The following is a 25,329-nucleotide window of genomic DNA, read 5'->3' on the forward strand; positions in this document are numbered from 1 at the left end:
ACAGAAATGGCGCCGCCACGCCCAGACGCCTGTCGCTCCCCCTTCCCTCCCCGGCGGGACCGGGGGCTGCCGGGAGTCGGGTGACGTCAGCGGGTAAGATGGCGGAGGCTGCGGCCGTATCTCCGCTCCGCTTCTTCTGTCACTGCTGCAAGGGCGAGGTCTGCCCCAAGCTGCCGGTAAGGGGGCCGCCACTCTCCGCTCGCTGCCTGCCGCATCCCGCCCGCCCCGGAGAAAGGGGAGGGGGTCTGCCCGCGGGATCGCCTCTCAACTGCCGCCATTTTAGGCGTTGGATATTTTTTAAATTTAAATCCTTCCCTTTGGGCCGTTTGGAGGCGTTTTTGGGTCACGGGGCAGAGTGGGGGAGTCTTGGTGAGGAATCTCTGGGAGTGAGAGCTTTGGGGGAGGAATCCTGGGGGTGACAGAGGGCTTGAGGGATGTGGGAGGGGAGAGGCGGGTGGGTGCGGGGAAGGAGGGGGGCCTAAGAGGATGGTTTTGTGGAGGGAGAGGAGTCTGTGGTGTTGCGGAAGGACAATAGGGAGGTCTGAGGGGGAGTGGACAAGTGGGTGGGCTCAAGGGAGGGGATTACATGCGGAGGAGAGTGGGGTGAGGGGATCTGAGGGGGAGGGGAGGGTTTTTTCCTGGAGTTTGGAAGGAACTTGGGGTGTTGAGGGGCACATGGAGTGTTTGTGGGGCTAGTGGTAGATGATGTAGTTGTAGATGAAGGGGTCTTGAGGTGGCCAGGGGTGGCTATGCAGCAGAGTTGTGGGGATGGGAGGTGTGTTCCTGGGGAGGGCCAGGGTGTCATGAGGGATGACGGTATTCTGGTGATGAGGGGTGATACAGGAGGAATGAAGGCCTGACCCCTTCCCATTGGCAGAGACACAACGTCCCGTCTCGTGGTGGGTCTTTGTAGAGAGAAGACCTCTTTCCTCAGAAGCAGTGGCCCTGGTTCTGGCTGCGGGGTGGGGGAAAGGTTTTGTTGTTGTAACTTGTACATTGGTGCTTTTTGTGCTGAACGTTGTTAGCGCTGGAATATGTGGTGGTACTTGCGGGCTTCCCGCAAAACTAACTGAAGTTGTGTTGGTTGTTAATGTAAATGATGCATTTCACTGTGTTTCAATTCATAAGTGGTTAATAAATAAAATTAAATCAAAATCCCTTTGTCATGAAAGAGCAGACTTCTCTCCCCTCCCCTCACCCAGCGGTTTTCACAGAGATCAACATTCCAACAATAACTATCTCATCGCAAGAACAAACAGCCACCATGCCCTCTGACAATTTGTTTCACACCTTGGTCAACCACAGCTGACCCCGTGATACCTATATTTACATATTCTTCCCTTTAAAACTCTCTTCCCCCTCCCACTCCCACACTCTCCCAACCCCTCTCTCCCTCCTTCATTCCATCCCCCAGTGCAAGCCCAGGTAAACAGATGGCTGTTATCACTGAGATTCAGCCAGGCAGATAGTTTAGATAAGGGGTGTAAATTTCCTCAGGGTACTGGGAATACTGTCCTGTGTAATAGTTGTCTTTTCTATGGCTGGTTGTAAATTACCACGCTGCTTTGTATGGTGATGACTGAAGATCTAGACCTAACCAGCAGACGTCATAATGATGAGCTTTATAAATGTTGCTCAGTAACTCCTGTGGTACTGGCTGTCTTCCAAATAACTCCACCACTTTTGTGGTGCTGAGGTTTTGTCACGCATTGGTCAGACCGCACTTGGAGTGTTATGAGCAGGTTTGGGCCCATTATCCAAGAAAGCATATGCCAGCATTGGAGAGGGGCCAGAGAACGTTCACGTGAATGATCCCGGGAATGAAAGGCTTAATGTAAGAGGAGCATTTGATGTCTCTGAGCCTTGTTCTTGCTGGAGTTTAGAAGAAATTGGGGGGTGGGGGGAGGGAAGTGCAGGTAATCTCTTTGAAACTGACAGGATATTGAAAGGCCGAACGAGAGTGCACATGCAGACTATTTTCCCTATGTTGGTGGAGACTAGGACCAGAGGGCACAGCCTCAGGATATAAGGATGTCCCTTTAGCACAGAGATGAATAGGATTTTCTTCAGCCAGGGGATAAAGATTCTGTGGAATTCATTGCCGCAGATGGCTGTGGGGGCCAGAGGTTGATAGGTTCTTGATTAGTCCAGGACCCCAAGTATGATGGGGAGAAGGGGTTAAGAGGGAAAGTACATCAGCTATGATGGACTGGTTGGGCAGACTCCCTGGACCAAGTGGCCTAATTCTGCTCCTATGTGGTCTCTGAGGTGTAATCAGACGTTAGGTTACTCTCCCTGTCAATACTGCCATGTTTTCCGTGAGAGTTTTATTTGCTTAGTTCTCCCCTCTACCCTGTACCTGTAGCGATTTAATCCACCCGCTCTCATTCAGGTCCTCTCTCTGCATTGCTAATCCACCGTCACACATCCCCGTCTATTCCACCAGCACATACCTCTCCTGATACCTTCCTGTGCTCTGCACAGCATCACTGCCATTGTTCTGTGATTGTAGTGTAAGTTGTTCGGCCCATGGACTAGGCTCCGCCATTCCATCATGGCCGATTTATTATCCCTCTCAACCCCATTCTCCTGCCTTCTCCCTGTCCTTTGGCACCCTGACTAATCAAGAACCTCCGCTTTAAATATACCCAATGACTTGGCCTCTACAGCTGCCTGTGGCAGTGAATTCCACAGATTCACCACTCTCTGACTGAAGAAAATCTTCATCTCCGTTCTAAGTGGACGACCCTCTCTCTATTCTGAGGCTGTGACCTCTGGTCCTAGACTCTCCCACCATAGGAAACATCCACTCTGTCTAAGCCTTTCAATGAGGTACCCCTTCTGAACTCCAGAGCCACAAATGCTCCAATAGGTTGTTATTGTCGTATACACAGAGAGACGCTTTATTCTGCATGCCAGCCATACCAATCATTTCATCACATCAGTGCATCGAGTTAATACAATAACAGCATGAAACAACACAAAAATGCTGGAGGAACTCAGCAGGTCAGGCAGCATCCGTGGAAGGGAGTAAACAGTCAATGTTTTCAGTCCATTTCCTTCATCATCTCAACCCAAAACATAGATGCAGCCTGACCTGCTGGGTTTTGTGTGCTTCTCTGGATTTCCAGCATCTGCAGACTCTCCTGTTTTAACAAGGGGAAGTGTTGCAGTTGCAGAGAAATTGCAGGCAGGCAGGCAGGCAAATACAGGTGGGAAGGGGTAGATTGGGAGAGTGAGGGATATTTCTTGCACAAGAGTCTGATAACAGCAGGGTGGAAGTGGTCCTTCAGCTGGGTGGAACGTGCTTTCAGGCTGTTGTATCTTCCAACAGGAGAGGGAAGAGGGAGAGTGTCTGTGCTGAGTGGATTGTCTTGTCTGCTGTACCGAGGCAGCAAGAAGCCTAGCCAGAGTCCACAGAGGGCAGGCTGGCTCCTGTGATGCGCCCAGCACAGCACAACGCTGCTCCTGTGGTCTCGTGCACTGTTATGTCCTGATAGGGGCATCAGTGAAAATTGTTGAGGTTTGAATTTCTTGCCAAATTTCGTTAATGAAGTAGAGATGTTTTTCAATGAGCCCTCGTGCTCTGCGGCTTAAAGGTGAGGCTTGCCTTTAGTGCAGCCTGGACCACTCCGAATCAATTTCTGCAGCTGCTGGAAACCCAACACACACTCCCCCCCGCAGCGCAGAGGAGAGAAATAAACACTTGAAGTTTTAGGCCAAGATCCTTTGCCAGTGCTGATGAAGGGTCTCAGCCTGAGATTTACTCCTCTCTGTAAATGCTGCCTGATTTAAAACGATCATTTGGATGATGCTAAACTGGCATTGAGTGTGGATGGCACTGCCTTCGTCCCTCAAACAGATGGTGCTAATCACTGGGCCCATGTTGGGTGTGAGTGTGTCTCGAGTACCATAGGCAGGATTCAGATGTACCTGGCAAACTCCTTGTGGTTTTCAAAACTGCACCAAGTTCCTTTGCCCTGCTGAGGGACAGAACAGATTGTGAAGAGCAAGACAGGTTTATCTGGAATTACAATGGGTGTGAAAGATGTTCTTGACGTAGAGTTGAGCAGAGATTCACCAGACAGCTTCAGAGATCGGAGGAAAGATTGGCCAGTCTGGCGTGTGCTTTGGAGACTATCAGAATGAGTGGATACCTCCTTGTGATTCTTGCTGGCCCTTTCTCCTGATCTGCACAGATCCTGTCTTATACACTACCTCCCAAACTCCTACTCAGTCTCCATCACCTTCTCATTCTCCGCCCCATCCACTGCTCATCACCCACATCTCACACTGGCTCCCATCTCTCGTCTTTGCACTCCCCCGCCTCCACCTCTCTCAACCCTCGACCCATTTGTTCCCTTACACCCCCAATCCCTCCACCCCCTCTGCACACCCCTTTCCCCTCTCAACTCTCCTCCCTATCCACCCCTCCAAATTCCCATCTGACCCCTCAATTCCCCTCCTACTTTCCCTCCATTCCCCCCCCCCCCCCCCAATCTCTCTCCCTCAGCCTCTCACCAGTTTGTCATCTCCCACCTTTCCTACCCTGTGCCGGGATCTAATCCAGTTATGCACCTACCTTCTCTTCCCCTGCAGGAATACACATGCCCCCAGTGTGAGTCGGGCTTCATCGAGGAAGTCACCGATCAGACCAGGTGAGTGCTGGAATCTGTCCCGGCAGCGGGGGGAGGGAAGACCCCTTGGGATGGGGAGGGAGAGACGAGCGGGAGATGCCGGTTTGAACAGTGGCTGGGTCCCGATCTCTGCTGTCGGGTCCCCTGCAGATTCCCCTCACCCTCCCAATCCTAGACTCCCTCCGGTGCCATTGATGCCTCTACAAGAACAGAGAATGCAGAGCAGTCTCCACTGCAAGAAGGCCTCCCCTCCCTTACAGCCCAGCTTCCGGCCGGTGTCACCCATTATCCTCATGGATCACAGGGAGAACGTACTCCTTAAGACAGCGGTGGACTGCTGACACCGTAGAAGTGTTCCATTCACCTCTATGCTGCCAAAAACAGATGCCAAGCTTCCCAGCGACACTCAGCTCTGTAAATCAGCCAGCTCGGCTTGCAGGAGCAGGCAGTTTGGTGACGCATCCCAACGTAGCTTCCGACGATCCTCTTAGCGGGAGTTCTGGCCCGGTGATGTTAACTCCGGAAGAAGGGGAACAGTCACCATCCCTGAGTCAAGCTGCCCCACCTCGCGCACAAAGGTGCTGGGGAGCTGACCTCCCCATTCCTGGCTGCTAGTGGTTTTGGAGCCCGGTTCTGGTGGGGCCAGGGGGGTGGTGTCCCCGAGGGGGCAGATCAGGAAGCTGGGGGAGGAAGACCACCTGCAGATGGGGGCGAGTTACCCCAGGCAGTGATTGACCCAGCCGTGTATCCACAGTTTCCTGGATGGCAGGACCAACGGATTGGACGAAGATTCAGCCACGCAGTTTGCAGAGGTCTGTACCCCCCCCACCATGCACGTCCCATCTGTGAGTCGTCTCCCCCTCCCCTTCATTCCCCCCCCACCAATCTGGGGGTCGTCTCCCCACCCATCTGTGAGTCATCTCCCCCTCACCCACCTATATGTGAGTCGTCTCCCTACCCACCTGCGGGTCGTCTTCCCCCTCATCTCCCCCCCCCCCCCACCGATCTGCGGGTCGTCTCCCCTTCCCCCTCGTCTGCCCACCCATCTGTGAGTCGTCTCCCCACCCACCTGCGGGTCGTCTTCCCCTCATCTCCCCCCCACACCCATCTGTGAGTCATCTTCCCCCACCCACCTGCAGGTTGTCTCCCCCTCATCTTCCCCCCCCCACCCAACTATCTGTGAGTTGCCTCCCCTTCCCCCTCATCTGTCCACCCATCTGTGAATCGTCTCACCTTCCCCCTCATCCCCCCCACCCATCTGTGAGTCATCTCCCCCACCCATCTGTGAGTCGTTGTCCCCTCCCCCATCTGTGAGTCGTTGTCCCCTCCCCCATCTGTGGGTTGTCCGCCATCCTGGCTGGATTCTGGATTCACACACCTCTCTCCCTCCCCGACCCCTGTTCACTCTGCCTTGCAGCTGTGGGATCGCACTTTCCTGAACCTGGACCAGACGTTTCTGCTGGTGGACGGGAGGCCGCTGCGTGGCGGCGCTTCGCTGGAACACGATGGCGGGGGACTGGACCGGGGTGGACAGCAGGGTGATGTCTGGGGTCCCGGCCGGCATGCCAGGTTACCCGTGGCCAGGAGGTATCGGTCCAGGGCTTCCTCCCGGCCTGAGAGGTCTCCGGCCATCGAGGGGTAGGTAGGAGTCTGTGCCGTCCGCCGCTATTGTGGGACATGGCTGCTCAGTCCTCCCTGTGTCTCCCGGAGACGCTCTAATGAAATCAGAATCACTCCGGTTTAATATCAGCCGTCCCTCCATCTCCCAGAGCTGAGCCCGAAGATGCTCTAATGAAATCAGAATCACTCTGGATTAATATCAGCTGTCCCTCCGTCTCCCAGAGCTGAGCCCAGGGACGTTCTAATGAAATCAGAATCAGTCATTTTAGAGAGCAAACACGAGAAAATCAGCAGATGCTGGAAATTCAAACAACGCACACAAAATGCTGGTGGAACGCAGCAGGCCAGGCGGCATCTACAGGGAGAAGCGCTGTTGACGTTTCAGGCCGAGTCCTGACGAAGGGTCTCAGCCCGAAACGTCGACAGTGCTTCTCCTTATAGATGTTGCCAGGCCTGCTGCGTTCCACCAGTATTTTGTGTGTGTTGTTCAGTCATTTTAGAATCTTTTTATTGATACATAATCTTCTACAGGTATAAAATGATACAAAACAAGTTGATATATATACCAGTAATAAAGCTGAAGAAAAAAGAAACTTATCAGAAAAGGATAATATATGATAATGAAAAAAAAATATTTTTTATAAAGAAAGGAAGGAAAAAAGAGAACCCTAACTTACTAAAAAAAAACCCCACTAACTACAAGAAAAGGAAAAAGAAGAAGAAGTAAAAAAAAATCATTTGGAATCAACTCCCGGAGCAATACGTCTTACCATCATCCATATACAAACCCCATTTCCAGAAAAGTTGGGATATTTTCCAAAATGCAATAAAGACAAAAATCTGTGATATGTTAATTCACATGAACTTTTATTTAACTGACAAAAGTACAAAGAAAAGATTTTCAATAGTTTTACTGACCAACTTAATTGTATTTTGTAAATATACACAAATTTAGAATTTGATGGCTGCAACACACTCAACAAAAGTTGGGACAGAGGCATGTTTACCATTGTGTTACATCACCTTTTCTTTTAATAACACTTTTTAATCATTTTGGAACTGAAGATACTAATTGTAGTAGATTTGCAATTGGAAATTTTGTCCGTTCTTGCTTGATATGAGACTTCAGCTGCTCAACAGTCCGTGGTCTCCGTTGTCTGATTCTCCTCTTCATGATGCGCCATACATTTTCAATAGGAGATAGATCTGGACTGGCAGCAGGCCAGTCAAGCACACGCACTCTGTGTCTACAAAGCCACGCTGCTGTAGCCCGTGCACAATGTGGTCTGGCATTGTCCTGCTGAAATACGCATGGACGTCCCGGGAAGAGACGTCGCCTTGATGGCAACATATGTCTCTCTAAAATCCTAATATACGCCTCAGAGTCAATGGTACCTTCACATACATGCAACTCACCCATGCCATGGGCACTGATGCACCCCTATACCATCACAGATGCTGGCTTTTGCACCTTTCGCTGATAACAATCAGGATGGTCGTTTTCATCTTTGGCACGGAGAACTCGACGCCTATTTTTTCTGAAAACTAGCTGAAATGTGGACTCATCTGACCACAGCACACGGTTCCACAGTCTTTCGGTCCATCGAGATGAGCTTGGGCCCAGAGAACTCGCCGGCGTTTCTGCATAGAGTTGATGTATGGCTTCCTCCTTGCATAATACAGTTCCAAGTTGCATTTCTGGATGCAGCGACGGACTGTGTTAAGTGACAAATGGTTTTCCGAAGTACTCCCGAGCCCAGGTGGCTATAATTGTCACAGTAGCATGACGGTTTCTTAGGCAGTGCCACCTGAGGGCTCGAAGATCACGCGCATTCAACAGTGGTTTCCGACCTTGCCCTTTATGCACTGAGATGTCTCTGAATTCTCTGAATCTTTTCACAATATTATGTACTGTAGATGTTGAAAGACCTAAATTCTCTGCAATCTTGCGTTGGGAAATGCTCCTTTTGAACTGACTAACAATTCTCTCATGAATTTTGGCACAAAGGGGTGAGCCACGACCCATCCTTGCTTGCAAAGACTGAGTCTTTGATGGACGGTACTTTTATACCCAGTCGTGATACCTCACCTGCTACCAATTAGCCGGCTTAATGTGGAGTCTTCCAAACCGGTGTTACTTGAATATTCTGTGTACTTTTCAATCTTATTTTAACTCTGTCCCAACTTCTGTTGAGTGTGTTGCAGCCATCAAATTCTAAATTTGTGTATATTTACAAAATACAATTAAGTTGGTCAGTAAAACTATTGAAAATCTTTTCTTTGTATTTTTGTCAGTTAAATAAGGGTTCACGTGAATTAACATCACAGATTTTTGTTTTTATTGCATTTTGGAAAATATCCCAACTTTTCTGGAAATGGGGTTTGTATATAAAGAAGAATCATCAACCGCCAATTCATGTTTATATAAAATAAAATTGGAAGGAAACCATATAAATTAATTCAAATTAAATAACATTTGGCAAAAGAGCCCCATCTTCTCTCAAAGTCAAATTGAGGATCAAAAGCTCTACTTCTGATTTTTTTCCAAACTAAGACATAATATTACTTGAGAAAACCATTGAATTAATGTAGGGACTGAGGTATCTTTCCATTTCAATAAAATAGCCCTTCTTGCCAACAATGTAACAAATGCAATTACATGTTGGTCTGAAGATGAAATACCCTGAATATGATGCGGAACTATTCCAAATAGAACAGTCAGTCTATTTGGTTGTAAATTAATTTTCAGAGCTTTAGAAATTGTAGAAAATAAAGATTTCTAATAAGATTTTAATGAAGAACATGACCAGAACATATGTGAAAAAGTGGCTACTTCAGTTTTACACCTATCACAATAATTGTCTATGTTAGGAAATATTTTGGATAGTCTCTTCTTTGTTAAATAGTAACGGTGAACAATTTTAAATTGAACTAAACAGTGATTGGCACATATCGAAGAAGAATTGACCATTTTCAGAACTCGCAACCAATCTTCATTAACAAAGGTCATATTAAGTTCTCTCTCGCAATCTTGTTTAATCTTTAGTGAGAGGTTAATCAGAATCAGTCCAGTTTAATATCAGTCCTCTCTTTGTCTCCCAGAGACGTTCTGATGAATTCAGAATCAGTCCAATTTAATATCACTGGCTCATGATGTAAAACTTGTTAACTTTGCGGCAGAAATAAATAAATTGCAGTAAGTATATATGTATAGTAAATCGTTAAGTAAATGCAAAACAGAAATGATATTGAAAAGGTGAGGTAACATCCACGGGTTCAATGTCCATTTAGAAATCGGATGGCAGAGGAGAGGAAGCTGTTCCTGAATCGCTGAAAGTGTGCCTTCAGTTTCTGTACCTCCGTCCTTACGGTAACAGTGGAGGAGGGCATGTCCTGGGTGATGGGGATCCTAAATGATGGACGCTGCCTTTTTGAGGCATCGCTCCTTGAAGGTGTCCTGGATACCGTGGAGGCCAGTACCCAAGGAGCTAACAACTTTCTGTAGCTTCATTGGTCCTATGCCGTACACTCCCCGCCCCCACACTAGATAATGATGCAACATGTCAGAATGCTCTCCACAGTACATCTGCATAAGTTTGAGTGTTCCTCAGTGGGTCGTCTGCCTCTGCCTCACTTTTCCAACACCTCTTTCCGCAGAATAATTCAGCAGTTATTCGCCGGGCTCTTCTCCAACGCTGGAATCCCAGGCTCTCCAACCTTCTCTTGGTGAGTCCAGTTCCCCACCCCTCCCAGCTAGACAGCCACTTCCTGGGGATGGGTATCACTCCCAGGGGAAACTCAGCATTGTTTTGTATGGTTCTTCTCAGTGCACTCTTCACTCTGTGTCTGAGTGTGTGATGGGACAGTGTGGAGGGAGTTTCACTCTGTGTCTGACCCCGGGAGTGTGTGATGGGACAGTGTGGAGGGAGTTTCACTCTGTGTCTGACCCCGGGAATGTGTGATGGGACAGTGTGGAGTGAGTTTCACTCAGTGTCTGACCCTGGGAGTGTGTGATGGGACGGTGTGGAGGGAGCTTCACTCTGTGTCTGACCCTGGGAGTGTGTGATGGGACAGTGTGGAGGGAGTTTCACTCTGTGTCTGACCCCGGGAATGTGTGATGGGACAGTGTGGAGTGAGTTTCACTCAGTGTCTGAGTGTGTGATGGGACAGTGTGGAGTGAGCTTCACTCTGTGTCGGACCCCGGGAGTGTGTGATTGGACGATATGGAGGAATCTTCACTCTGTGTCTGACCCCGGGAGTGTGTGATGGGACGGTGCGGAGGGAGTTTCACTCTGTGTCTGACCCCGGGAGTGTGTGATCGGACGATATGGCGGGAGTTTCACTCTGTGTCTGACCCCGGGAGTGTGTGATGGGACGATATGGAGGAATCTTCACTCTGTGTCTGACCCCGGGAGTGTGTGATGGGACAGTGTGGAGTGAGCTTCACTCTGTGTCTGACACCAGGAGTGTGTGATGGGACAATGTAGAGGGAGTTTCACTCTGTGTCTGACACCAGGAGTGTGTGATGGGACAATGTAGAGGAATCTTCACTCTGTGTCTGACCCCAGGAGTGTGTGATGAGACAGTGTAGAGGAAGATTCACTCTGTGTCTGACCCCGGGAGTGTGTGGAGGGAGTTTCACTCTGTGTCTGACCCCGGGAGTGTGTGATGGGACAGTGTGGAGGGAGTTTCACTCTGTGTCTGACCCCGGGAGTGTGTGATCGGACGATCTGGAGGAATCTTCCCTCTGTGTCTGACCCCGGGAGTGTGTGGAGGGAGTTTCACTCTGTGTCTGACCCCGGGAGTGTGTGATGGGACATTGTGGACGGAGCTTCACTCTGTGTCTGACCCCGGAAGTGTGTGATGGGACAGAGTGGAGGGAGCTTCACTCTGTGTCTGACCCCGGGAGTGTGTGATCGGACGATATGGAGGAATCTTCCCTCTGTGTCTGACCCCGGGAGTGTGTGATGGGACGGTGTGGAGGGAGTTTCAGTCTGTGTCTGACCCCGGGAGTGTGCGATGGGACGGTGTAGAGGGAGATTCACTCTGTGTCTGACCCCGGGAGTGTGTGATGGGACGGTGTAGAGGGAGCTTCACTCTGTGTCTGACCCTGGGAGTGTGTGATGGGACGGTGCGGAGGGAGTTTCACTCTGTGTCTGACCCCGGGTGTGTGTGATGGGACGATATGGAGGAATCTTCACTCTGTGTCTGATCCCGGGAGTGTGTGATGGGACAGTGTGGAGTGAGCTTCACTCTCTGTCTGACCCCGGGAGTGTGTGATGGGACAGTGTGGAGGGAGTTTCACTCTGTGTCTGACCCTGGGAGTGTGTGATCGGACGATATGGAGGAATCTTCCCTCTGTGTCTGACCCCGGGAGTGTGTGATGGGACAGTGTGGAGGGAGTTTCACTCTGTGTCTGACCCCGGGAGTGTGTGATCGGACGATATGGAGGAATCTTCCCTCTGTGTCTGACCCCGGGAGTGTGTGATGAGACAGTGTAGAGGGAGATTCATTCTGTCTCTGACCCTGGGAGTGTGTGATGGGACGATGTGGAGGGAGTTTCACTCTGTGTCTGACCCCAGGAGTGTGTGATGGGACAATGTAGAGGGAGTTTCACTCTGTGTCTGACACCAGGAGTGTGTGATGGGACAATGTAGAGGAATCTTCACTCTGTGTCTGAACCCAGGAGTGTGTGATGAGACAGTGTAGAGGAAGATTCACTCTGTGTCTGACCCCGGGAGTGTGTGGAGGGAGTTTCACTCTGTGTCTGACCCCGGGAGTGTGTGATGGGACAGTGTGGAGGGAGTTTCACTCTGTGTCTGACCCCGGGAGTGCGTGATCGGACGATATGGAGGAATCTTCCCTCTGTGTCTGACCCCGGGAGTGTGTGGAGGGAGTTTCACTCTGTGTCTGACCCTGGGAGTGTGTGATGGGACATTGTGGACGGAGCTTCACTCTGTGTCTGACCCCGGAAGTGTGTGATGGGACGGTGTAGAGGGAGCTTCACTCTGTGTCTGACCCCAGGAGTGTGTGATGGGACGGTGTAGAGGGAGCTTCACTCTGTGTCTGACCCCGGGAGTGTGTGATGGGACGGTGTGGAGGTAGTTTCACTCTGTGTCTGACCCCGGGAGTGTGTGATGGGACGGTGTGGAGGGAGTTTCACTCTGTGTCTGACCCCGGGAGTGTGTGATGGGACGGTGTGGAGGGAGCTTCACTCTGTGTCTGACCCTGGGAGTGTGTGATGGGACGGTGTAGAGGGAGTTTCACTCTGTGTCTGACCCTGGGAGTGTGTGATGGGACGGTGTAGAGGGAGCTTCACTCTGTGTCTGACCCTGGGAGTGTGTGATGGGACAGTGTGGAGGGAGCTTCACTCTGTGTCTGACCCCGGGAGTGTGTGGAGGGAGTTTCACTCTGTGTCTGACCCCGGGAGTGTGTGATGGGACATTGTGGACGGAGCTTCACTCTGTGTCTGACCCCGGGAGTGTGTGATCGGACGATATGGAGGAATCTTCCCTCTGTGTCTGACCCCGGGAGTGTGTGATGGGACGGTGTGGAGGGAGCTTCACTCTGTGTCTGACCCTGGGAGTGTGTGATGGGACGGTGTAGAGGGAGTTTCACTCTGTGTCTGACCCTGGGAGTGTGTGATGGGACGGTGTAGAGGGAGCTTCACTCTGTGTCTGACCCCGGGAGTGTGTGGAGGGAGTTTCACTCTGTGTCTGACCCCGGGAGTGTGTGATGGGACATTGTGGACGGAGCTTCACTCTGTGTCTGACCCCGGGAGTGTGTGATCGGACGATATGGAGGAATCTTCCCTCTGTGTCTGACCCCGGGAGTGTGTGATGGGACGGTGTGGAGGGAGCTTCACTCTGTGTCTGACCCTGGGAGTGTGTGATGGGACGGTGTAGAGGGAGTTTCACTCTGTGTCTGACCCTGGGAGTGTGTGATGGGACGGTGTAGAGGGAGCTTCACTCTGTGTCTGACCCTGGGAGTGTGTGATGGGACAGTGTGGAGGGAGCTTCACTCTGTGTCTGACCCCGGGAGTGTGTGGAGGGAGTTTCACTCTGTGTCTGACCCCGGGAGTGTGTGATGGGACATTGTGGACGGAGCTTCACTCTGTGTCTGACCCCGGGAGTGTGTGATCGGACGATATGGAGGAATCTTCCCTCTGTGTCTGACCCCGGGAGTGTGTGATGGGACGTTGTGGAGGGAGTTTCAGTCTGTGTCTGACCCCGGGAGTGTGCGATGGGACGGTGTAGAGGGAGATTCACTCTGTGTCTGACCCCGGGAGTGTGTGATGGGACGGTGTAGAGGGAGCTTCACTCTGTGTTTGACCCCAGGAGTGTGTGATGGGACGGTGTAGAGGGAGCTTCACTCTGTGTCTGACCCTGGGAGTGTGTGATGGGACGGTGTGGAGGGAGTTTCACTCTGTGTCTGACCCCGGGAGTGTGTGATGGGACGGTGCGGAGGGAGTTTCACTCTGTGTCTGACCCCGGGAGTGTGTGATCGGACGATATGGCGGGAGTTTCACTCTGTGTCTGACCCCGGGAGTGTGTGATGGGACGATATGGAGGAATCTTCACTCTGTGTCTGATCCCGGGAGTGTGTGATGGGACAGTGTGGAGTGAGCTTCACTCTCTGTCTGACCCCGGGAGTGTGTGATGGGACAGTGTGTAGGGAGTTTCACTCTGTGTCTGACCCCGGGAGTGTGTGATCGGACGATATGGAGGAATCTTCCCTCTGTGTCTGACCCCGGGAGTGTGTGATGGGACAGTGTGGAGGGAGTTTCACTCTGTGTCTGACCCCGGGAGTGTGTGATGGGACGATATGGAGGAATCTTCCCTCTGTGTCTGACCCCGGGAGTGTGTGATGAGACAGTGTAGAGGGAGATTCATTCTGTCTCTGACCCTGGGAGTGTGTGATGGGACGATGTGGAGGGAGTTTCACTCTGTGTCTGACCCCAGGAGTGTGTGATGGGACAATGTAGAGGGAGTTTCACTCTGTGTCTGACACCAGGAGTGTGTGATGGGACAATGTAGAGGAATCTTCACTCTGTGTCTGACCCCAGGAGTGTGTGATGAGACAGTGTAGAGGAAGATTCACTCTGTGTCTGACCCCGGGAGTGTGTGGAGGGAGTTTCACTCTGTGTCTGACCCCGGGAGTGTGTGATGGGACAGTGTGGAGGGAGTTTCACTCTGTGTCTGACCCCGGGAGTGCGTGATCGGACGATATGGAGGAATCTTCCCTCTGTGTCTGACCCCGGGAGTGTGTGGAGGGAGTTTCACTCTGTGTCTGACCCTGGGAGTGTGTGATGGGACATTGTGGACGGAGCTTCACTCTGTGTCTGACCCCGGAAGTGTGTGATGGGACGGTGTAGAGGGAGCTTCACTCTGTGTCTGACCCCAGGAGTGTGTGATGGGACGGTGTAGAGGGAGCTTCACTCTGTGTCTGACCCCGGGAGTGTGTGATGGGACGGTGTGGAGGTAGTTTCACTCTGTGTCTGACCCCGGGAGTGTGTGATGGGACGGTGTGGAGGGAGTTTCACTCTGTGTCTGACCCCGGGAGTGTGTGATGGGACGGTGTGGAGGGAGCTTCACTCTGTGTCTGACCCTGGGAGTGTGTGATGGGACGGTGTAGAGGGAGTTTCACTCTGTGTCTGACCCTGGGAGTGTGTGATGGGACGGTGTAGAGGGAGCTTCACTCTGTGTCTGACCCTGGGAGTGTGTGATGGGACAGTGTGGAGGGAGCTTCACTCTGTGTCTGACCCCGGGAGTGTGTGGAGGGAGTTTCACTCTGTGTCTGACCCCGGGAGTGTGTGATGGGACATTGTGGACGGAGCTTCACTCTGTGTCTGACCCCGGGAGTGTGTGATCGGACGATATGGAGGAATCTTCCCTCTGTGTCTGACCCCGGGAGTGTGTGATGGGACGTTGTGGAGGGAGTTTCAGTCTGTGTCTGACCCCGGGAGTGTGCGATGGGACGGTGTAGAGGGAGATTCACTCTGTGTCTGACCCCGGGAGTGTGTGATGGGACGGTGTAGAGGGAGCTTCACTCTGTGTTTGACCCCAGGAGTGTGTGATGGGACGGTGTAGAGGGAGCTTCACTCTGTGTCTGACCCTGGGAGTGTGTGATGGGACGGTGTGGAGGGAGTTTCACTCTGTGTCTGACCCCGGGAGTGTGTGATGGGACGGTGCGGAGGGAGTTTCACTCTGTGTCTGACCCCGGGAGTGTGTGATCGGACGATATGGCGGGAGTTTCACTCTGTGTCTGACCCCGGGAGTGTGTGATGGGACGATATGGAGGAATCTTCACTCTGTGTCTGATCCCGGGAGTGTGTGATGGGACAGTGTGGAGTGAGCTTCACTCTCTGTCTGACCCCGGGAGTGTGTGATGGGACAGTGTGTAGGGAGTTTCACTCTGTGTCTGACCCCGGGAGTGTGTGATCGGACGATATGGAGGAATCTTCCCTCTGTGTCTGACCCCGGGAGTGTGTGATGAGACAGTGTAGAGGGAGATTCATTCTGTCTCTGACCCTGGGAGTGTGTGATGGGACGATGTGGAGGGAGTTTCACTCTGTGTCTGACCCCAGGAGTGTGTGATGGGACAATGTAGAGGGAGTTTCACTCTGTGTCTGACACCAGGAGTGTGTGATGGGACAATGTAGAGGAATCTTCACTCTGTGTCTGACCCCAGGAGTGTGTGATGAGACAGTGTAGAGGAAGATTCACTCTGTGTCTGACCCCGGGAGTGTGTGGAGGGAGTTTCACTCTGTGTCTGACCCCGGGAGTGTGTGATGGGACAGTGTGGAGGGAGTTTCACTCTGTGTCTGACCCCGGGAGTGCGTGATCGGACGATATGGAGGAATCTTCCCTCTGTGTCTGACCCCGGGAGTGTGTGGAGGGAGTTTCACTGTGTCTGACCCCGGGAGTGTGTGATGGGACGGTGTGGAGGGAGTTTCACTCTGTGTCTGACCCCGGGAGTGTGTGATGGGACGGTGTGGAGGGAGTTTCACTCTGTGTCTGACCCCGGGAGTGTGTGATGGGACGGTGTGGAGGGAGCTTCACTCTGTGTCTGACCCTGGGAGTGTGTGATGGGACGGTGTAGAGGGAGTTTCACTCTGTGTCTGACCCTGGGAGTGTGTGATGGGACGGTGTAGAGGGAGCTTCACTCTGTGTCTGACCCTGGGAGTGTGTGATGGGACAGTGTAGAGGGAGTTTCATTCTGTGTCTGACCCTGGGAGTGTGTGATGGGACAGTGTGGAGGGAGCTTCACTCTGTGTCTGACCCCGGGAGTGTGTGATGGGGTACTGTAGAGGGAGTTTCACTCTGTGTCTGAACTGCTCTGTATCCCAGAGTGAGATAGATGAGGAGGAAGGAAAACACAAGAGGATTGAGTGGGTATGAGGGGTGAGGTTTTGGAGGGTCTTTTTGGGGTGTGACGTAGGAATGAGCGGTGGTGATGAGTTATCAATACCCCCTCTCTCTCTCCTGAGGGATAGGTTACTGCACTCGAATCCTGCCGATTACGCCTGGGGACAGAGTGGGCTCGACGCGGTGATCACACAGGTGAGGAGCTGCGAGTGGCTTGGCTGCGAAACGGGTCAGCGGAGCTGTTGTAGATGGCTGGGTCAGACCCAAAAAGCTCTCCCTGCAAACGTCCCTCCTCATCTCTCATCGTTCCCTTCTTCCCGACCCCTCCTTCAACCTCTTGTTAACCCTGAGCCTCAGTCGGCTGGGAGAGGGGCTGGAAGCGGGTGATGGAGGAGTATCATTTATTTAGCAACCCCCACTGAACCCTAACCATTTACAACATCTAATTACCCACCCTGTACGTGTTTGGATTGTGGGAGGAAGCGAGCGCCCGGGAGGGCGTACAGAGATTGAAGGCCGAGCTCCCACAGCCCAAGCGGCAGTAGCGCCTCACGGGGGGGGGGGGAGGGATGAGGAGAAGGATGGGGCGGAATAGGAAGGAGGTTGGGAGGAGAAATGGAGGTGAGTGGCAGATGGGTGGGTGGGGTGATGAGCGAGCAAGGGAAGGAGACTGCAGAGCTGGGGAGTCATTGGCTCTGGCAAGATTGGAGTTGGGGGAGGAGGGCAGAAAGGAAGGGTTGAAGGGGAGGGAAGAGCAGAACGGTGGAGGCTTCAGCCTGTGGGGTCGGGGTGGTTGGTGAAATGGCTGGAACTGCCCCAACACTCTGAACGTCCCACAGCTCCTGGGCCAGCTGGAGAACACAGGACCTCCTCCTGCCGACCGGGACAGGATCGCCGCACTCCCCATCGTCACCGTGTCCCAGGAACAGATTGGTAAGCAGGCTGGCATGAGTGCAGTGCCTCTGGCAGTCAGGGGGCTGAGGGTCAGCATTACTGCCCGGTCCCCGAAGCAGGAAAGGAAACTGGCGGGTGGGTGGGGGGAGGGGCAGGGCGGTGAGGGGCGCAGAGACGTGGGGCGAGGGAGGGGTAGGAATGAGGGGGAAGGGGAAGAAGAAGAAGAGGGTGGCAAAGGAGGTCGAGGAGTGTATGAGGTCCAGGGGGAGGGGGTATGAGGGAGGGGTAGGAATGAGGGGGAATGGGTGTGTGGGAGGGAAAGAGGTAAGAATGAGGGAGGAGGTGTGGGAGGAGGGGAGAGGCAGGATTGAGGGAGCGGGAGGAAGGGAGGGGTACAGATGAGGGAGTAGGAGGAGGGGAGGGGTGGGAATGGAGAGGAGTGTTAGGAGGGCTGTGTTGCTGATGAGGGTGTGAGGGATTGTGGTGTCAGTAGTGTTGTACCCCTGCAGATTCCGCCCTCGAATGTCCGGTTTGCAAAGAGGATTACCTCCTGGAGGAACAGGTCCGACAGCTGCCCTGCCACCATCTCTTCCACAACGATTGCATCGTCCCCTGGCTAGAAATGGTGAGTCGTGCCGCCCCTTACCTCCAACACGGTGGTGGGGGAATAACTCAGCACAGTCAGGGTCAGCTTTAATCGTTCCGGCAGATCTGTTTTCTGGCAGCAGTACACTGTAATACATAATTAAAAATAACTAAATATAATAAATATTTTAAAAGGAGAGGAAAACGTAGTGAGGTGTGCAGCGTCCATTCAGAAATCTGATGGCGGAGGGGAAGAAGCTGTTCCTGAGTCACTGAGTGTGTGTCTTCCGGCTCCTGATGAGAAGAGGACCTGTCCTGGGTGATGGACGCCACTTTTTGAAGACGGTGAAGATGTCCTGGCTGTTGGGGAGGCTAGTGGCCATGATGGAGCTGGCTGAGTTTCCAATCCTCTGTGATGGCCGCTCCATACCAGACAATGATGCAAACAGTTTAGAATTGACCTATCCTTTTCATAATTTTATTTTTCTCTCAGATCCCTTCTCATTCTCCTGAATTCCAGTGAGTATAGTCCCAGGCGACTTAACTTCAATCCCTCATCTCAGGATTCACCCGGGTGAACATTCTCCTGTGGAATATTGTGTTGTAACTGTGGCATCACCTGCACCCTGCCCACACTGCAATACAGTCCCACCCCACTGTTTGCTGCTTGGCTTTCTGTCAGTACCCCCTGCCCCCACTGCTTGCATCTCTGCCAGTCGCCCCTCCATCACTGTTTGCCACTTGCCTGTCTTCCCCCTGCCCACTGGTTTCTGCTGGACCCTACTCCCTCCAACTGCTGTTTGGAAACATAGAAAACCTACAGCACAATACAGGCCCTTTGGCCCACAAAGCTGTGCCGAACATGTACTTACTTTAGAACTACCTAGGCTTTACCCTTAAGCCCTTTATTTTTCTGAGCTCGATGTACCATCCAGGAGTCTCTAGAAAAGCCCTATTGTTTCCGCCTCCACCACCGTTGCCAGCAGCCTATTCCACGTACTCACCACTCTCTGAGTAAAAAACTTAACCCTGACAGCAACTCTGTACCTACTCCCCAGCACCTTAAAGCTATGCCCTCTCGTGCTAGCCATTTCAGCCCTGGGAAAAAGCCTCTGACTATCCACATGATCAATGCTTCTCATCATCTAGTACACCTCAATCTGGTCACCTCTCATCCTCCGTCACTCCAAGGAGAAAAGGCCAAGTTCACTCAACCTATTCTCATAAGTCATGCTCCCCAATCCAGGCAACATCCTTGTAAATCTCCTCTGCACCCTTTCTATGGTTTCCACATCCTTCCTGTAGTGAGGCGATCAGAACTGAGCACAGTACTCCAAGTGGGGTCTGACCAGGGTCCAATATAGCTGCAACATTACCTCTCGGCTCCTAAACTCAATCCCACGATTGATGGAGTTCAATGTGCCATATGCCTTCTTAACCACAGAGTCAGCCTGTGTAGCAGCTTTGAGCGTCCTATGGACTCCGACCCCAAGAACCCTCTGAACTTCCACACTGCCAAGAGTCTTACCATTAATACTATATTCTGCCATCATATTTGATCTACCAAAATGAACCACCTGACACTTATCTGGGTTGAACTCCATCTGCCACTTCTCAGCCCAATTTTGCATCTTATCAATGTCCCACTGTAACCTCTGACAGGCCTCCATACTATCCACAACACCCTCAACCTTTGTGTCATCAGCAAATTTACTAACCCATCCCTCCACTTCCTCATCCAGGTCATTTATAAAAATCACAAAGAGTAGGGGTCCCAGAACAGATCCCTGAGGCACACCATTGGTCACCGACCTCCATGCAGAATATGACCCATCTACAACCACTCTTTGCCTCCTGTGGGCAAGCCAGTTCTGGATCCACAAAGCAATGTCCCCTTGGATCCCATGCCTCCTTACTTTCTCAATAAGCCTTGCATGGGGTACCTTATCAAATGCCTTCCTGAAATCCATATACACTACATCTACTGCTCTGCCTTCATCAATGTGTTTAGTCACATCCTCAAAAAACTCAATCAGGCTCGTAAGGCACGACCTGCCTTTGACAAAACCATGCTGACTATTCCTAATCATATTATACCTCTCCAAATGTTCATAAATCCTGCCTCTCAGGATCTTCTCCATCAGCTTACCAACCACTGAAGTAAGACTCACTGGTCTATAATTTCCTGGGCTATCTCTACTTCCTTTCTTGAATAAGGAACAACATCCGCAACCCTCCAATCCTCCAGAACCTCTCCCGTCCCCATTGATGATGCAAAGATCATCACCAGAGGCTCAGCAATCTCTTCCCTCGCCTCCCACAGTAGCCTGGGATACATACCGTCCGGTCCAGGTAACTTATCCAACTTGATGTTTTCCAAAAGCTCCAGCACATCCTCTTCCTTAATATCTACATGCTCAAACCTTTCAGTCTGCTGTAAGTCATCCCTACAATCGCCAAGATCCTTTTCCGTAGTGAATATTGAAGCAAAGTACTCATTAAGTACCTCTGCTATCTCCTCCGGTTCCGTACACAATTTTTCATTGTCACACTTGATTGGTCCTATTCTCTCACGTCTTATCCTCTTGCTCTTCACATACTTGTAGAATGCCTTGGGGTTTTCCTTAATCCTGTCCACCAAGGCCTTCTCATGGCCCCTTCTGGCTCTCCTAATTTCATTCTTAAATTCCTTCCTGCTAGCCTTATAATCTTCTAGATCTCTATCATTGCCTAGTTTTTTGAACTTTTCGTAAGCTCTTCTTGACAGATTTACAACAGCCTTTGTACACCACGGTTCCTATACCCTACCATCCTTTCCCTGTCTCATTGGAACGTATCAACGCAGAACCCCACGCAAATATCCCCTGAACATTTGCCACATACATTTGCCACATTTCTAACGTAAGTTTCCCTGAGAGCATCTGTTTCCAATTTATGCTTCCAAGTTCCTGCCTGATAGCCTCATATTTCCCCTCACTCCAATTAAATGGTTCCTACCTTGTCTGTTCCTATCTCTCTCCAATGCTATGATAAAGGAGATAGAATTGTGATCACTATCTCCAAAATGCTCTCCCTTTGAGAGATCTGACACCTGACCAGGTTCATTTCCCAATACCAAATCAAGTACAGCCTCTCCTCTTGCATGCTTATCTACATATTGTGTCAAGAAACCTTCCTGAACACACCTAACAAACTCCACCCCATCTAAACCCCTTTCTCTAGGGAGATGCCAATCAATATTTGGGAAATTAAAATCTCCCAACACAACAACCCTGGTATTATTACTCCTTTCCAGAATCTGTCTCCCTATCTGCTCCTCGATGTCCCTGTTACTGTTGGGTGGTCTGTAAAAAAAACACCCAGTAGAATTATTGACCCCTTCCTGTTCCTAACTTCCACCCACAGAGTCTGTAGACAATCTTTCCATGACTTCCTCCTTTTCTGCAGCCGTGACACTATCTCTTTTGCCTCCCTCCCTGTCCTTTCTGAAACATCTAAAGCCTGGCACTTGAAGTAGTCATTCCTGTCCCTGCACCATCCAAGTCTCTGTAATGGCCACAACATGATAGTTTCAAGTACTGATCCACGCTCTAAGCTCAACCGCTTTATTCATAATACTCCTCGCATTAAAATAGACACATCTCAAACCATCGGTCTGAGTGCATTCCTTCTCTATCACTTTCCTATCCTCCCTTTCACACTGTCTCCAAGCTTTCTCTATTTGTGAGCCAACCTCCCTTTCCTCCATCTCTTCAGTTCGGTTCCCATCCCCCAGCAATTCTAGTTTAAACTCTCCCCAATAGCCTTAGCAAACCTCCCCGCCAGGATATTGGTCCCCCTGAGATTCAAGTGCAACCTGTCCTTTTTGTAGAGGTCACACCTGCCCCAAAAGAGGTCCCAGTGATCCAGAAATCTGAATCCCTGCCCCCTGCTCCAATCCCTCAGCCACAAATTTATCCTCCACCTCACTCTATGATGCTTGCTCTACTGCCGGTGTGTCTGTTGTCGTATTTAATTCTCTGCTGCCGTCCTCTCTTCCAGCACGACACTTGTCCGGTGTGCCGCAAGAGTCTGAACGGGGAAGTCACCACAGGTCATCAGCAAACTTCAGAGCAGCTGTCGGGCAGCTCGGCGGGCAGGGAAAGCGGGCGGCGAGATCCCTGGGCGTACTGAAGGACTCTTCACGGGGCACTTTGCAACCTGACTCCCCCACCCCTCTGCACAACTCAATCAATACTATTGTAAATTATATATATATATTAAAGAATCAAGAGGGCGGGGTTTAACTCGGAGCGGTGTCTCCCGAGCTGTCGGAGGTAAGGGCAAGCCACGCTGTGAATCCTGCGTGGGGTCGGCCTGCTTCTCAATGGTTGCACTAAACAAATGGCTCTCCACACATTCTGTTCAGACCTCCCCCTCCCTCTCTGCTTGAAGCCACGGAGAAATTAACTCTTGATTCTGCAAGAAGGGAAATTCCAAGCTCGTTGGAATTCACTAAGATTCAGATGGGGTCAGCTGGAAGGGCTGGAGTTCTCCCGAGACACTTTACACATCTGGTTGGCTTCCTAGGGTGACGTCCTCCAACCACCACTGGCCCATCAGCCCAGAACTAGGTGCTTGAAGACTGGGAGGAAGGGTGGTAATTCTTTTAATCAATCCCCCCTCTCCCTTCCCTCCAGTGTTCCACCCTGGTCTGAGTGCCCTATACTCAGCCTCTTGTGTGTGTGGTAGAAAGACCCTATTTGGCCACAGGGGTCCTTTCTGGGATCAGGAGAGGCTGTTCTGCCTGACTTTTGCTGCTGTCCCACTAGGAACTGTCGTTTCTCGGGGCAGGTGGAAGGGGAACTGGCCTGAATCCCTTGGACCCTCCCTCTTGCCCGCTTTATGTGCAGGTCTGCTGAGATTCCGGAGGTGGCTTGGAGCTGGGCTCTGTAGTGGAAAGGATGGTCCAACTTCTCTTCCTGTGATAGGGTGATCCTCCTCGGGCATTCCCTCAACTCCATATCTCCTTCCCCTCTCTCCCAGTAGTGTGTTACCAGGGAGGCTTGTGGTCACAGATCCCAGTATATTTCTCCCACACTCTGAAAGTATTACTGAGCCCCCAAAGTAGGCTGCTTTTTGATACAAAAGGGCCACTGTTTCAAGATGCAGTATTCTGTGTGTTGGGGAGAGCTAGGGCCTCGAACAAAGCCAGCAAGGTGGGAACAAAATGGTTCTTGGGTCACAGCACCAGGTTCCTAATCCTCTTGTGTCGGTTCTAACTCTAAATCTTATGCAGCTGAGATGTGAAATGTTGCGTGGTTTAATTAAAACCTTGATGAATGCAAGTCCACTGCCCAGCAGTGACCAGGGTTGGTATGTAGTCAGTGCCAGCTTGAGCCAGGTCTGGAACATGATGAAGGGATCAGGATGTTGGGGGTACAGATAGAGCCAACTGGGTCAGGTTAGTCTGTGCTTGACCTCTCCTGTTCATTGCCTGGGCCATGGTTAGTCCATCTGCTGCTGACTTGATGTCATACTGTCATAAATCCACTTTTTGGATTAGGAGCAAGTTCTCATAAAATCAAAAAAACATACAAAATGAAACATTGGGTTTGGGTTCAGAATCGTGGGGTTGGAGTTGAATTTTGGATTTACACCTGTGCTGGCCTCAATCTTGGGTTTGAGGTTTATATTAAATGAAAACTTTGTGTTAAATCCTCGGAGGTGGCGTCCCCGGGATCAATCCTTCCGATGTCAATGATCGTGGGATCCCTCTCTGAAGTTGGGATCCCTGGGGCTTGCCCCTCCCCCTTCCAAGGTCAGTGACACATTTCCTCCTCCGAGGTCAGTAATCCAGCAATTCATTGCCCCCTCCCCGGTGATATCAGGGTGGCCCCTCTCACCCCCCTGAGGTCAGTGATCCTGGGTTTCTCCTGGTCCCAGTTCCTGCACTCTGGCCAGGAGACCCGAGTGCTCCCCTCCTTCCTGCCCATCTTGCCGATGCCATCCCCAGTGCTCACCCATCCCATCCACACCGCTTCCCTTCCCCACCCCTGACTACTCTCCCCCATTTTCCCACTCCCCGCCCCCTTTTGCTACACTGCTCCCAAGTGTAGATTCAAAGTGACGGGGAAGGGGTGAAGTGTGTGGAATCGGGGAGTATCCATCGCAGTGGAAATGAGGGACGGGGGAGCTCCTCACACTGACCCCAGGAGCAGGGAACCCACTGTTGGGTGAATCTTATCGCAGTGACCGCTGGGACCAGCCGTCTGTGGGATAGGGTTGGGGTCCTGTTGGCCCAATAGGCCCTTTCCTCCTAAATATTCCTGTTCGTTATGCTATTTCCTCCCTGAATATTATGTATCTGTGTTATACAGTGATGCTGTTAATAATGCAGGACCCCAAAGACTCTAACAAAATTAAACTGAATTGAACGTGGACACAACTCTTACTCGCCAGAGGAGAGTCTGTATTGCGATTTTTTTTGGTAGTTGTAAATGTTTAATCTCTGTTCTGTCATTTGTTTAAAAGTTTTTATTTTGTAAATAAACTGAACAAAAATGCTCAGATTTCCATGTTCTGCCCATCTGCTTTGAAGAATCAGAATCTGATTCAGGATTAGTGTCACTGGCATAGGTCGTGAAATTTGTCATAATAACAAACTAAATTACAATAAGTATATATAAAAAATTAAGTAATTAAAACAAAAAGAAAAATTAGTGAGGTTCACTGTCCATTCAAAATTCAGATAGTACATGGTTAGAAGCTGTTCCTGAAACACAGACTGTGCACTTCAGGCTCCTGTACCTCCTCCCTGATGGTAGCAATGAGAAGAGGGCACGTCCTTGATGCTGGGGAGGCTCGTGGCCATGAATGGAGCTGGCTGAGTTTACAACCCTCTACAGCTGCTTCAGATCCTGTGCAGTGGCATCTTCATACCAAACGGTGATGCAGCTGGTTAGAATGCTCTCCACGGTACATCCGTAGAAATTTGTGAGTGTCTTTGGTGATGTATCAAATCTCCAAACTCCTAATGAAATATAGCCGCTGTCGTGCCTCCTTTGTAGCTGCATCAGTATGTTGGACCCGGTAGATCTTGAGAGATGTTGACTCCCAAGAATTTGAAACTGCTCACCCTTTCCATTTATGATCCCTCAGTGAGGACCCTTCAAGTCCACAATCAATTCCTTGGTCTTGCTGACGTTGAATGCAAGTTTGCTAAGACATCACTCAACCAGTTTTTT

At 51.1% G+C, this 25,329-nt stretch overlaps 1 protein-coding gene across 2 annotated transcripts; it reads left to right on the plus strand.

Moving 5' to 3' along the window:
• Nucleotides 1–43: 43 nt before the first annotated feature.
• On the plus strand, nucleotides 44–24,654 carry rnf115a (ring finger protein 115a). Of its 2 annotated transcripts, none has more exons than XM_073061148.1 (9): nucleotides 44–176; nucleotides 4,600–4,658; nucleotides 5,392–5,449; nucleotides 6,055–6,275; nucleotides 9,915–9,983; nucleotides 16,747–16,819; nucleotides 17,464–17,557; nucleotides 18,028–18,143; nucleotides 22,145–24,654. In XM_073061148.1, exons 1-9 carry the CDS (start codon nucleotides 99–101, stop codon nucleotides 22,274–22,276), a joined length of 900 nt encoding a protein of 299 aa, XP_072917249.1. In that variant the 5' UTR covers nucleotides 44–98; the 3' UTR covers nucleotides 22,277–24,654. The 2 variants fall into 2 exon arrangements, with proteins under 2 accessions (XP_072917249.1, XP_072917250.1); XM_073061149.1 differs by having other exon boundaries at nucleotides 16,753–16,819.
• Nucleotides 24,655–25,329: the final 675 nt, after the last annotated feature.

Source organism: Hemitrygon akajei, chromosome 11 (genome assembly GCF_048418815.1).
Source record: "Hemitrygon akajei chromosome 11, sHemAka1.3, whole genome shotgun sequence".
In the NCBI taxonomy this organism is placed as follows: domain Eukaryota; kingdom Metazoa; phylum Chordata; class Chondrichthyes; order Myliobatiformes; family Dasyatidae; genus Hemitrygon; species Hemitrygon akajei.

Bases quoted from the DNA above. Each gene is read 5' to 3' on its own strand.
- rnf115a (XM_073061148.1), top strand. From the start codon at position 99: ATGGCGGAGGCTGCGGCCGTATCTCCGCTCCGCTTCTTCTGTCACTGC. The intron at 177-4,599 runs GTAAGGGGGCCG...CTTCCCCTGCAG, and splicing joins AGGTCTGCCCCAAGCTGCCG to GAATACACATGCCCCCAGTG. The intron at 5,450-6,054 runs GTCTGTACCCCC...TCTGCCTTGCAG, and splicing joins CAGCCACGCAGTTTGCAGAG to CTGTGGGATCGCACTTTCCT.